The sequence below is a fragment of the Vanellus vanellus genome (assembly GCF_965231255.1).
Source record: "Vanellus vanellus genome assembly, chromosome: 2".
In the NCBI taxonomy this organism is placed as follows: domain Eukaryota; kingdom Metazoa; phylum Chordata; class Aves; order Charadriiformes; family Charadriidae; genus Vanellus; species Vanellus vanellus.
In genome coordinates, this window is record NC_138906.1 from 170,458,930 (window position 1) to 170,472,612 (window position 13,683).

The window sequence follows — 13,683 nt, forward strand, 5'->3', positions numbered from 1 at the left end:
CTCTCACCATTGAGGCACCGCAGTGCGGAGGAGCAGTCCTGGGGACTGCAGGCAGGGGGGATCTCTGTCCCTCTGGGAATTGCTGCAATTCCCCAAATGGTGGGAGCAGAGGGGTCTCCTGGGGGAGCGAGTGCCCCCCGGGTGGTCTGCGTGGGCTGAAGCATGTGCAGAATTGCTGGCTGCCTCGGGGCACCCGTCTGTGCTCGCAGCCCTGGTGGAAGAGCCCAGAAGAGCTGTGGTGCAGAACATTTCTCGTTCCCCGACACAGCCCTCCCAGACGACCTGCGAAGCCCCATCAGGATCGAGAGGGAAGAGCTACGCAACCTGCATTTCTTTCCCCCGGAGTACGGCCGTGAGTGTGGGGTCTGTCTGCCGGGGGTGCATGCAGCGCAGGTGCCTGGGGGGACGTGGAGGGTGGTCCTGTGCGTGGCGTGGGCGCAGCATGTTTGCAGCAATACAGAATTATTCAGTGCATTCTAACTAAAGCTGTTGGCCATGAGTCACAGAAGATCTTGTGATAATGAATGACTGTGTGATAACATTGTAGGTAAAATTTAGTGTTGATTAGGGCAGAGCTATGCACGTGGGAAAAACAGCTGTGCCTACACGGGAATGGACTGTGCGTTAGCAATTACTGTTTAGGAACAAGATCTCAGCATGACCAGGGATCGCTCTGAAAAGGTCAGCTTATGGCTCAGGAACACTCAAAAGCATATAAAATGTTACAACGGTTAGGAAAAACGGAGTAGGGAATCCTTGTGCCACATGAAAACTCATGATGTGATCCCCATATTGAATATTTTGGCGCAAATTTGAGGGGAATAAATGGGAATGGTTTGTGCAGGGAACTGCGAGATGTGTGCCAGGGTGGGGGAAGCAGGCATGGGCAGAGGGGGGTCAGGTGTGGGCAGAGGGGGGTCAGGCGTGGGCAGGGGTGTGCGGGCAGCGGTGTCTGCTGGGGGCTGCTCCCTGGGTGAGCGGGTGGTGGCCTGTACCTCTGGCCTGATGTGGTTCTGGTTTGCTTTTGCAGAAAAAGCTGACGGGACTGCTGTGGACATCTTCTCCTTCGGGATGTGTGCGCTGGAGGTACGGAGCAGGAGGGCTGCAGGTCCTGGGAACCCACGGTGACTCCTGCTACAGGGCAGGAGTGTTCTTGCTGGGCCTGCCGAGGATCGTGGTGATCTCTGGGCATCTCAGGAGCTTCCTGAGGAGTCTCCCTGCCTTTTGCCAAACCTCGCTGTGAGCCAGGCATCCCTTGCAGCGATGGAGACATCACTGCTGGGTTCAGCAGAACATCTGCTGCTGCCATGGCCCACCCTGCCCTGGGTGCAGCGACAGGCTTAGCTCACCTCTTCTGTGCTCAGCTGGTGCCTCCTCTTCCTCCTCGGGCTGTGACAGCGCTGGGAAGGGAGGGCACAGAGGGCAGGGACAGACCATGCTGCTCCAAGCACGACTTGCTCGGGCAGACTGTGGGGCTATCGGTGCGGTTTGCATTGTCCCCGGTCTGCGTGGTGTCCCCAGAGCAGCCTCCCGTCCCTGCACTGCCGGGATCCCGTGAGCAGCCTGGAGCGCTGTGGCAGGCAAGAAACAGGCCCCGAGGGCAGGGACGCAGTGGCCAGGGAGCACTGGGGAGCCCAGGAGACCCGGAGCCTGGCCAGGCTGCGTGTCCTGGTGAGGAGCTCCACAGCTGCCACCCTGCCAGGGGATGTCCCTTCAAGAAGCCCTCGAGGACTGACCCAGGGCTTGGCCGCATGCAGACACGGCTGTGCTCCTTCTTCCCCAGATGGCAGTGCTGGAGATCCAGACTAACGGGGACACACGGGTCTCGGAGGAGGCAATCATGCGGGCACGACATTCTCTGGATGATCCCAACATGCGGGTGAGTGCAGCTGGCCGAGCCTTGGGGACCCGCCAGCATCCCTCAGGTCATCACTCAAGGGCATCCCTCCGGTCGGGCATCCCTCCAGGGGTATGAACCTGCCCACGAGCGTCCTTCCCCTCAGCTGATATCTGGAACGCCAGAGCCAGCCTGGCATTTCTGTATGCTCCAGGTTACACCGGTGCTGGGAAAGGGGAACAGAGACAATGACCTACCGGAAACTTAAGGGCAGCCAAATCCGGTGGGCTGAAGGACATGGGGATTTGCCCCCTCGCGGGCTGGTCGAGACAAGAGGCTGGTGCTCAGCCCTGTTTCCCAGTCCTACCGGTAGTAAGGCTGAGTGTGAATTCCCAATAGGTGCACATGCAGACACATGTGCACACATGCGCGCACACACACACACGCTCCGTACAGACGTGATCAGCCGCACACAGTTCAGCGCAGACATGGGAGTGCCGTGTTTGCAGGCACGGACAGCATGAACGGCCGAATCCTGCTTCTAAGTATCGATGCTCAGGGCAGTCCCTTTCACGGGTCACTGTGGCATGTGGCTCTGTCCTGTGGGTCTCCCAGGTATCGACCAGACCTGTGGTCTGTCTGGTATCTACACCCCCTCCCCAACCCTTCATCTCCCTTACCAGCTAGCCCAGCTTGACAGTCACCAGAGGACCACACTCACTCACAGGGAATAGAGAGCAAACTTACACTGTAAATAGGAGTAGAGTTCAATAAGAAGACAGCACAGACCGAGGTGGGCAGACGCGGGGCTCAGCCAGACAAGCGCACAGACCAGCAGAGCGCTTACCGGCAGCTGGTCCCTTTCATCTCCATTTTCCTCCCTGGCCCACCTCAACCCCTCCCTTCCTCTTCCTTTGGCCAACCTCCAAAACATCCCATAATAAGTTTGTACACTCCCCAAATTCTCTTGTTTGATCTCAGAATTCCCCCAGGCATCTCAAAGTAAACCCTACCCCCTTTGATGCAATAGTCCCCTTGTTTGCATGGTGTCCCAGAGAGAGTTTCTTCTGTTGAGCCTTCAGCATCAGGGGCAGACAGCATCGCTGGTCACCTCTGGAGATCTTTGGGGAGCTGATTTGGAGGCCTTGGGCTGTGTGGGTGCCCAACCTGGCATCTTCCTTCTGATCATTCTTGGTCCTTGTGCCTGTTCTGGATAGCCCTAGCCTGATACCGGTACAGAAACTGCACGGAGCAGTTAAAGAGGATGGGTCCCAAACAGGAGCGTGCAGAAGAGGCAGAGGGGTCTTGATTTTCTGCCATCCGTGAGCAGAAGCGGGCAGATGCATCCCTCCCGTCCCGCCGCTGTCAGGAATCCCTCCCGTCCCGCCGCTGTCAGGAATCCCTCCCGTTGGCTCCGTGTGCCCCTTCTCCAGTCTCCTGCCGTCATTCCTGGTGGGCTGCTGCTCCCAGAGCTGCTCCTGGCTGGGGCTGCTGGGACACACCACTGCCTCTTCTCTGTACAGCCCTTTGCTGGGCTGCGTGGCAGCCTCCTCCCTGGGTGAGAGCCAGCAGGGAGCAGAGGTCCCGTGGCCAGGCTGTTGGTGGGTACCCAGCGCCACGCTGCCCACCCGGAGCTCGGGGTGCTCTGTCCACTGCCCACCCTGCCCTGGGGCTGTCTCCTGGTGGAAACCAACACTCAAATCTGCTTCCCAGGAAATGCGGGTGTGAGGGGGAGCTGGAGCTGGCGGTGTTAGGGATGAAGCAGGGGAATGTCCTGCTTTGCCTCCAGTTTATGCCTTTTATTTGACCCTCAGGAGTTCATTCTGTCGTGTTTGACCCTCAACCCAGACAAGCGACCAACAGCGAATAACCTGCTCTTCCACCGGGTGCTCTTTGAGGTCCATTCCCTCAAGTTGCTGGCAGCACACTGCTTTATCAACAACCAGTGTGAGTAACCGTGAGACCACCCTGCCCCATTTGAGCTTGTATTGCTGCCCCAGCAGAGCTGGGGATGTGGAGGAGCCCAGGGAGAAGGGCAGTGATGCGTAGACCTTCTCTGGGGTCTGTGCTGCAGAGTCCACGTTACAGGGTCCTCCAGCTGACAGCCCCTTTCTGCATTTGCCCTAGATCTGATGCCAGAGAATGTGGTGGAGGAGAAGATAAAGGAACTGGACTTGAACATGGTGATGGCAGAGATCCGGAGAGAGGGTCAGCCTGGAGCACAGTGGAGGTGAGGATTAGCGGGGGAGATTTTGTAGCCGTGAGCCCATGACTCACATCCAGCCTGGTGATCCTGGTATCATGGCATAGTAGTCCTTTGCAGCGTTCTTCTGTCCTGCCTCTCCCCGTCATCTTCCTGTCCTCTTTCTCTCCCAGGTACTCGGAGGTCTCCTTCCTTGAACTCGACAAATTCTTAGAAGATGTCAGGTGGGTTGAAGGTGGTGCTGGCTGACCTGCAATGTGTCCACCAGCTCTGGTCCCCCGCGTCTCTCTGCCCTCAGCTCCCTGGGTGACGTGGAGCCAGGGTCAGCGGACTGCTGCAGCTCATGCAGAGCGTCCCCTGCACGCAGCAGCACTCGGTCCTGTGCGACCCCCTCTGCGGTACCAGCCGGGGCTGGCAGACCTGGGCTGCGGTGCGGGGGCGAGGGGAGCTCTGTGGCCTGCCACCTCCTCACCCTGCTGCCTGCCATGGGTGCAGATCCCTGGTCTGGGCCGTGGCCCTCCACAGCTGACCTTTGCCAGGGCTGTAAGAGGATGGGGCTGAGCTGTTTGTCCTCCCTCTGTACCAGGAATGGGATTTATCCCCTGATGAACTTCGCTGTTTCCAGACCCCACGCCCTCCCACGCGTACTCTCCCAGCCCCAGGAGGACCCTCAGAAAGCGAAGACTCCCACCCCAGAGCCCTTTGATGTGGAGACCAGGAAGGTAAGGTCAGACCCAGGGGGGAACAGATTCTCCACTGGGAATAGGTGGACGGTCCCCATTCCTGACACCCTACTGCAGGAACGCCTCTCCCTTTAGCCATGCGCTGAACTCCAGCCCGGGTGAGAGCTGTCCTCCTCGTTGCATTGGCTGCCCCAGGACTACGGCGGTCCCTTTGCCCAGAGGTAGCGAGGTCCCTTTCAGCCGAGACCTCCTGGAGCAGCCCCATCGCCTCTGATTCTTTGGCTCTGCCTTCCCTCCTCACGCATCCACAGGCAGCTCTGCGGCACGGCATGTTCTGTGCCTCGTTGCTGGCGTGTAGGTTTGAAATCCCATCATGGGTTGGTTGCGACACTGCAGCAGCATGCTGAGATGCCGGCTGAGCTGTTTGGGCACCGCCTGGCACTGCACAGGGGAGACCGCACGCCCCGACGCTGAAGTCATGGGCAGGAAGGTCACTGCAAGTGGTTTTACGGAGCCCCGAGGGGAGCGGAAGGGGTGCCGGGCAGGGAAGGACCGACACAGCGTGAGGGTGTTTGAGCAGAAGTGAAGCCTTCCAAACCCACAGTGTAATCCCTCGCTGGACAGAGCAGTTCAGCGCTGCGGCGTAACCCCCTCATGGGTATGGGCACGCTGCCGTCGCGTCCCCCCAGAGCCTTCCCTTCTCCAGGCTGAACGAGCCCCATTCCCTCGGCCTCTTCTCAGAGGGTGAGCCCTCCAGCCCAGGATCACTTTGATGGCTCTCCATTGAACTTGCTCCAGTTTATCAGTGTCCTTCTTGTTTTGGGGGCCCAAAATTAGATGCAGTACCTGGATGTAGTTTAACAAGCGCTGAGTAGACGGGAATAATTACTTCCCTCAGTGTTCTGGCTGTGCCCCAGGATGCTGTTGGCCTTCCTCGCTGCCAGGGCACGTTGCAGCTCGTGTCCCGCCTGCTGCCCACCGTGACCCCAGAGTCTCTCCAGCAGAGCCAGTAAAGCTTTCCTGCCAGCCAGGCAGCCCCAGCCTGTGTCCTTGCCAGGGATTACTCCTTCCCAGGAACAGGACAGGGACAGGAGTTGGCACTTGTCCTTTGCTGACATGCATATGGGGACACAAGGTTGTTGGCCACCATCATCAGGGCATGGCTCAGGCACAGCGCTTCTTACCACGGCTTCTGTCTCCTGAACGGTGTCCATCGTTGAGAGCAGTCAGAGGAACTCACTGGGCTGTGCGCACCTCTCTTAAAAACCCATGTTGTGCCTGGTATTTCCCTGTGCGGGTATTTCCCTGTAACGACACTTCTAGTCATTCACCACGAATCACCTATGTCACTGTCTTTGCGTTACCGTGGGTGATATGAATGCAATTTCATACTTGCATTGAAATAACGTTAAAAATACTGTGTAGGGTTAAACCTAATTCTTATTCCAGCCAGATGCCGTCAAATGCCTTCCTTCAAAAAGCACATCCGCAGTGGTTTCTTCATATCTGTCTGAGAATCAGCTCTCAGTGCACTTAACTTATGCTTTATTCATAATGCACAGTGCTTATTTTTAGCGAGAGTGCTGTGGTGCTCAATCGGATACGTTAGAGGAATGTAAACGTAAACCTACGCGGTTATGTCTTTTGCCCTCTCTGCATTTGTTAAATGCTGTTTTTCACCTAGAGCCCCAAGGTAAGTTCTGCAAGTGCATTGTCTGTCTGACCAATGTGTTCAAACGAGTAGTTTTTACCCAATTTGACAAAGGACTAGTAATGTCAGAGGCACTGAGTTTCTACAGATTTTGTGAAAACTTGCAGCTGGACAAACCTGCAAGTCCCAAATGAGTGTAGCTACAACGCAGACTCTGCCTGTCCCAGGAGGCACCAGATGATGGATGCTGGATGGATCCAAGGAAATTTTTTCCATGGCGAGGATGGTTAAACAGTGGACCAGGGGCTGAGAGAGGTTATGGGATCTCCTTGGAGGTTTTCAAAACCCAACTGGGCAGAGCTTTTAACAGCCTGGTCTGAATTCACCGTTTGTCTCGTTTTGACCAGGGACGTGGACTAGAGACTCCCTGATGTTCCTTCCCACTTAAATGGTTCTTTGATCACGGGCATCAGGGAGAGGGGTGGGGAGCAGCTGGCAATGATGCACTGAAATGTCATCAGCCTCATCTTTGGTGATGTCTGCAAGGTGCTGTGCGGTTCAGTGTAATTCAGCATATAAAGGAGCCCGTGGCCAGACAGTGTGTAAGGGAAGAGCACGCACCTCGGGCATACAGTCACGCTGTCAGCTCTTCCTGCAGAAATGGCTGGTCTGGAGATGGTGAAGGGCAGAGGACAGCCGGTTTCCTCACTGAGAGCGCTAAATGCCCAGGGATGTTTGTCCTCGGGAGGAGCTCTAGTAGAGGGGTGCTGGGTCAGAGGAGGGAACAAGTACATAACTCACCTCTGAGCATAAGCCTGAAATGGAGGACTATAAAGGAAACCCTGTTAAACTCTGCGTGGAACAGGGATGTCGATTCCTCACTGGGTTTCCTGTCTTTTGGGCTGACCAACTGCACGCTCATTCTGGCTTTCCTTTGCCCAGACAACGCAACTTCTGGTGGGAACCATTTTCACGGGACCCATACGGAAGCTTGAAGCTGACCCAGTTCCTTCATAGGAACTTGATAACAAAGTGCCATATTTCTCTAACACATTTGGATGTTCTGCAATGCAATGTGGGATTTCCAAAAGAAAATCCATATGTCATTTTAAAAATATTCAAGGTTTCAGTTTTGCTCTTCCGTCTGAGTTAAGGATTGGTTATCCCATAAGGACATGAACGAGTACAATATTAAAATGTAACCAGGAGTTTGGGCAGAGTTTTAGGGGGAAGCCTACCCCTGGCAAATGGAGAAGAAGAGAATCCATCCTGGTTGTAAAGTTGTCCCAGAACTGCACCTTGCGCAGGACTCCCTTTCCCACCTCTCAACCAGCCAACGATGGCCATGGTGCGTAGGTGGATACTGGACTAAATTAACCCCCAGCTGCTCCACCCAGACAATTCCTAGGAAGAAGGAGAAGGTCAGGTTGGCAGCTGAAATGGAGGGGTTTAAGTAGGAATTTGAGAGTCGTGCTTAGAGAGCAGAAGTCAAACAGGCCTGATGGAGCCAGAGGGACTGTGTTGAAGCTGATGGTGATTTCTGGCCTCTTCTAGGTGGTGCAAATGCAATGTAACATGGAGCTGAACGAAGACAAGACCCAATGGCATGTAAGTATTCAGCTCCTATTCTGCATGAGGCCCTGGGGCAAGACCTGCTCTCCGTACCCATCTCTGGCATCTGACTGGGACAAAGTTTGGTCTCAGCTATTTTGCTGCAGTATCCAAAGGACTTACTCTTGTCCCTTTATGCTAAAAGAAGCCCAAAGAAGAACAAAGCCACCAGCCTCCTCTGGCTGCAGGACAAGAAGACCTTGACATCTTTGTCTGAACATCTTTTAACTCCACTTCCCTCTAGTTTAACAGTTGCGGGTTAGCTGTAACTGTTGAGAGAACGTTCCTGTAAGACACTCAGACTACCCTGCCAAAGACATCCAGCATCTCGGCAGTCACCAGCATACTTCCTGCTCACCACCGCTGGCAGTTCCTAGTGCTGACGGAAGAGTCAGCACCTTTCTCTCTTATGGAGAAACTCATGTTTGTAAGGAGTGCTCTCTTCTTTCTGCAGCTCACTCTTCTGCTGATCCTGGAGGACAAATTGCATCGACAGTTGAGCTACGACTTGCTGCCCAGTAGGTTTACTTGCAAGTAGATTTTTGTGCGTGCATGCAGAAGTATTGCCTGGTGGCCCTGGTCAGGTTTAGGCTCAGGTTCTGTCAGACACAGATGGTGTTTACCACCAGCTTTTCTTTCCTTCTTGTCCTGGGAGAGCAGGCTGAACCCAAATATCCACGTGGTACCAGTTCTTCTCCACTCAGACCCTGAGCTTATAGCCTCTGGCATGTGGTGGTAACCGCGCTCTAAAGTGAACTTTGGGGGTCCAGGGAGTGGCCATCAAGACCATGCATTTCACCCTGGGACACGTGGCATGCAGTTCTTGGGGTAACACGAGTGAATTCTTCCCTCATTCCCAACACTGGTGCAGTCTCTGCAATCGGTTTCAAAGGAGGTGGACTCTCCTCTGAGGGAGCCCCGGGGCTCCGGGGAAGGGTGCTTCTCCTCAGGGTAGCTCCAGCACCGCAGGCTCCTTCCTAAAACACACAGGAGCCTTCCGGAGGCCACGCAGCTGGAGTCCTTTGCCTTCCACCCAAAACTAAAGCATAAAGCTTGGAAAGTAATGCTTGGGAGTTGCTGCTTCACCAGCTCCTTGTGCTTTCCTGCCTGCTTCTCACGCTGAGCCAAAACAAGCAAAAAAACTCTCCAAGCGACACATTGCCAAGACTATTGTGCTTTGTGCGATTTGGGACTGGAGCTCATTCCTCATTCCTGCCCCATACCCTGTTCAGCTCCCACTCACTGCCCACTTCTCTGCTCTGTTTGCCCCAGGATTGCTTAGCGGTCATTGCTTAGTGATTGCTCAGCCCACCGACAGCACACAGCACGTGCCCCTAGAGCGTAGTGAAGGATAGCGCAGGTGGGGTCGGGATAGGGGCACTGGTGGAGGAGGAACTAGGTGATGTCCGAACTTTCACGTTCTCACTGTTCCTTGTCTCTGCAGCCGATAACTCCAAGGACTTGGCCACAGAGCTGGTGCATTATGGATTCATCCATGAGGTAAGGCTCCTGCCGCTCCTCCTCATCGCAGTCATGCCCCCACCCTGCTGCCAAGTGCGGTCCCCAACTCCGTGTGACACCTCACGCCTCAGGGGAGCACCAGCTCCTCCGTTCCCCCTGTAGCAGCCAGAGAGCGGTCACGGGGCCAGCCTGCACCGCTGCGCCCCGCTCGCGCCACCGCACTGAGTGACGACACAGCCTTTTTTTGCTGTTGTTTTTTTTTTCTCCACACTTTGCTCATGCCTAACTCCAGGTTGCTGTTTTGAGGGGACAGTCGTGTTGTGATGGCAGGGCTAGTTACATCAGCCTCGCAGTGTGAGAACCAGAGGAGTGCCAAGGGAAGGAAGTTGAGGCCACCTCCCATTTCCTACAGGAATTGCCCCGACAGCCGATGTTGCCTGGACGGCCGCTCTTAACTCACTTTGCAGATTTGTGCCTGCCAGAAGGGACGGCATTGCACTCCCGGACTCTCCCTTAGGTGTTCGCAGACAGTTCCAAGAGAGAATTCAGAGCAGCCCAGTCATGCAGACGGCTCAGCAGCATAGCCTCGAGGAAAGGCAGCGTGGGGGGAGTTAAAAATATATTTATTTTTATTTTGTCCAAGTTAGGAATTCTGGGGCTGTAGGCAAAGTTTTGGAGAATTCCTCATTCTGGATGCTGACATTAGCCAAGGAAGGGGTCAGCCTCACTGAGTGAAAAATTTATGTGAGTACACCTGGAAAAAAGTACTTTTAGACTTTCTTCCTTTCTTCATCTGAGCGTGGTGACGGTGCAGCTTGGCACTGACGCTCTGGAGTGCTTTCTCATGTGCGCTGGAAAATACGTGGCATTTGCGGCAACCTAGTACTGCAGAGTATACCTCCCACGGGTCCATGTTCCACGGACTGTGAATTACCCTTCTCCTTCTTCCTCCTAGGAGATAACCTCCTTTTAACAGCCCTTCCCCTCTCTAACATCTTTTCTACTCCACAGGTACCAACTACCTTTTCTCTGAGGTGGTGTAACTGATCATACCGCGTTAAACTGAGCAAATGTCCTCAGCCTGTGTTTAGCTTGAAAATATGCTGCTTGTGTCTGATCTGAAGGACTCGTGTATCCAAATGCCTGTCGGGTTTTCCAGCTATAGTGGTTGGCCTAACAAAAGATACCACCTATGCTGTACAAATCTTGCCTTCAAAATCCAGTTTTTTTCTTAAAACTAGTAATTTAACAGCAGTAGTGACAAGGGGGTGCCTCTAAGCAGCAAGAAAACAACTGATTCTGCATTTTTTGTTTGAGAATTTTGTTTCTGGCAATTCTAAAACTCCTCTATGATACAAGGTGGGGATGTTTTGCATGCTTTACATATCGTTGTGTATTTCAGTAATTTCTTAAGGAGTAAACATTCTTATTGCGTTAGAAACCACCTACTCCTGAACGTGTCAGAAAAGAGATTTCTGTACAAAATAGTTGCCAGACCAACAAAAAGTTACATTAATTTTTGTTTTTGTTAGCAGTGAGGATATTATAAAACAGATGGCCATAGAAAATAACTTTAGATCCAGTGGTCAGTTAATTAAGTTGAAATTGAACTAAACAAAAGAAGCTGTACCTGTTAGTTCCTTCAGATTGGAAGCTCCAAAGAACTGTATGCTCTTTTGCCTTTATACTGCACCTGACACAAAAAGGCTCTATTCTTGATTGGCCATTTGGTGTTATTCCATAAATATGATAATTATTAGTAGCATGTTCCAGATGTGCTTGCGAGTTGTTCTCTTCCCCTATCAGAACTCAGGTGTGAAATTGGTGGCTTGGGATGGAATGATGTAATGAAGGAGATGTCCGAGGCAGCCAAGCCAAATTGATCTGTTGGTGTGGTTTTTCTTTTAATTTTAGGACGACTGTGAAAAGCTGGCTAACTTCCTGGAAAACGCCTTCCACAAATACCGGTCTCCTCCCTTGTGAGTCGCCTCACTGCAGTCTGGCACAGAGTGGTCCTCTGTACAGGGGGACAGGAAGTGCACCAGACTAGCAGAAACCGCGGGGCTCCTGACCGAACTTCCTCCAGCAGGACTGACCGGGCATTCGCCCCCGACTGACCCTTTGCAGTCCGTGAGAGGTGTGTGCCTGAGCTGTGGTGTGAAAAGGCAACAGCAAGTGGAGGAGTAATCAGCAAACACAAGAAATTACATGCGCATCATGAGAAGCTGGGACCAAGCAGGAGGACATGTTCTGGTCCTCCCTCCTGAAGCAGCACGCCAAAGGGAGTTGCGAGGCGCGGGGGAGTGGGGTGGCACCCCCTGAAGCCCCTTCCCGATGGTGTTTGTGAAGACGCAAAGCTGCTGCAAGAATCCCCCAAACTGATAAATTTCCCTCTGGGAATGATAAGCGTTTTTCAATGCAGGTCCCAAAGCTATTTTTTTCCTCTTTGCCAGCTGGTAATACTTGCCGAAGGGAGGAGAGGAACAGGCTTGGAAAGCTCTGGCACAGTTTCCGATCTGCCACGTTCCATTCTTTATAGCCAGTTTCTCCTGTTTCATTAAGGTTTCCCCAGCACAGATGAACCACATGATGCCTTGTAATTAGAATTGCACATCTTGGTGTGAGCTGAAGAGAGGACTTTGTGAGCTGGACTTGATATGGCATGAGAAGAAATTCCAGAAATCCAAACCCACCAGCTGGATCCAAACATGCGGATCAGCAGAAACCTCACTGGTGCTGAACAGAACCCTTGTCATTCCCCAGTTTGTCTTACAGCCTTCCAAAAATCTCATGGCATCTTAAGGGGAAAAATCCTGATGTCTCTTCCTTCCCTGTTTCTCCTGTAGCGTTTGGAACTTCAGTCATTAGCCTGGAGAAGGGGGCGATCATCTTCGCTGCTGTGCACGTCAGGTTCAGTTGGTGAAAAGTGCAAATAGGAATTATGTGTGTCGCAAAAGCCATGCAGTGCTACTCCATGCTGTTCACGTCGTGCCGTGTGGAACCAGCTGTATCATGCTGCGCTGTGCTGTGCTCTGCGCTGTGCCAGGTCCTGCCTGTGGTACTGCCTGCGTTACACTCCCCGCGCTTTGCGGTGTTGCACCAATCGTATCACGCTGGGCTGGGTTTGCCACGCTAGGATGCTATGCTGAGCTGCCAACTTGTGCTGTGTTTCCCAGTTGTGCTATGCTGTGCCAACTTTACAAACTGAGAAATCAATAAAGCCACTGAAAGTAGCTTGTCTCATCAGAGCACTCCGCTCAGCAAACCGCTCCGTAATTTCTCAGTCGCTCTTAACAGTTAAACCAAGATGTGAAATAGCTTCCCTGAGTTCAACAAACTTATCCATAAAGTTGGGCAAATGGGGTAGAGAGGGAATTCAGTGGAGAAACATCATACAGCTGCTTGATTCAGCAATCACTCTTTCTCCTGAACAAGTCTGCACTTGCCTCTGCAAGCAGAAATTCCTTCATATACCAATGCTTCATTTCCCTGATAAGCTCTTTAGCTCTTTAACACGTTTCACCTGCCTAAATTCATGGTTTGATTTAACATTGCTGCAGCTCGGTTTGTCCAGTGGATTTCCCTGCTGCTGGCTGTGCTGCACTCGGCAATGATGAGTTCACTAACCGGCTACTGCCGGGCGTCTCCAATACAGGACAGGCTGAGCTCACAGAATCACAGAACAGTTGACATTGGATGGGGCCACTCAAGATCTCAAGAGGTCCCTTCCAGCCTCTGTGAGGGCGGTGAGCCCCTGGCGCAGGGTGCCCCGAGAAGCTGCGGCTGCCCCATCCCTGGGGGTGTTCAAGGCCGGGTTGGACGGGGCTGGGAGCAACCTGGCTTGGGGGAGGTATCCCTGCCCGGGGCAGGGGGGGGACTTGATGGCCTTTAAGGTCCCTTCCGATCTAAACCTATGATCATCTAGCCCAACGCCCCTGCTCAAGCAGGGTCAGCTAAAGCAGGTTGCCCAGGACCATGTCTAGTCAGGTTTGAGTATCTCCACAGATGGAGTCTCTCTGGGCACAACCAATTCCCGTGTTCAACCCCTCTCGCACAAGAAGACATCCAGCTGGACGCGTGCCCTTCTGCACAAAACCGCCACCACCGCAGGCATGGAAATGCTGCCCTCGCGCCTGCAAGTGAGACACGACTCTTCTGAGTCCTGTGCTGCAGTAAAGGGGACATGTCCTCAGACACCGATGGCCAAGTCTGGCCAGCTAATTAGAACAGTAATTCC

General features: G+C 53.4%; 1 protein-coding gene across 1 annotated transcript in view; it reads left to right on the forward strand.

Moving 5' to 3' along the window:
* The window catches only part of NRBP2 (nuclear receptor binding protein 2), a 28,289-nt gene extending 15,610 nt beyond the window's left edge, over positions 1-12,679 (forward strand). The window contains exons 8-18 of the mRNA XM_082479194.1: positions 269-352; positions 1,031-1,086; positions 1,784-1,879; positions 3,652-3,784; positions 3,965-4,067; positions 4,214-4,264; positions 4,627-4,762; positions 7,929-7,982; positions 8,440-8,503; positions 9,430-9,485; positions 11,361-12,679. Coding sequence (XP_082335320.1) covers positions 269-352; positions 1,031-1,086; positions 1,784-1,879; positions 3,652-3,784; positions 3,965-4,067; positions 4,214-4,264; positions 4,627-4,762; positions 7,929-7,982; positions 8,440-8,503; positions 9,430-9,485; positions 11,361-11,429 — 902 coding nt within the window. The 3' untranslated portion in view covers positions 11,430-12,679. The remainder of the gene's footprint in view (positions 1-268; positions 353-1,030; positions 1,087-1,783; positions 1,880-3,651; positions 3,785-3,964; positions 4,068-4,213; positions 4,265-4,626; positions 4,763-7,928; positions 7,983-8,439; positions 8,504-9,429; positions 9,486-11,360) is intronic.
* Positions 12,680-13,683: the final 1,004 nt, after the last annotated feature.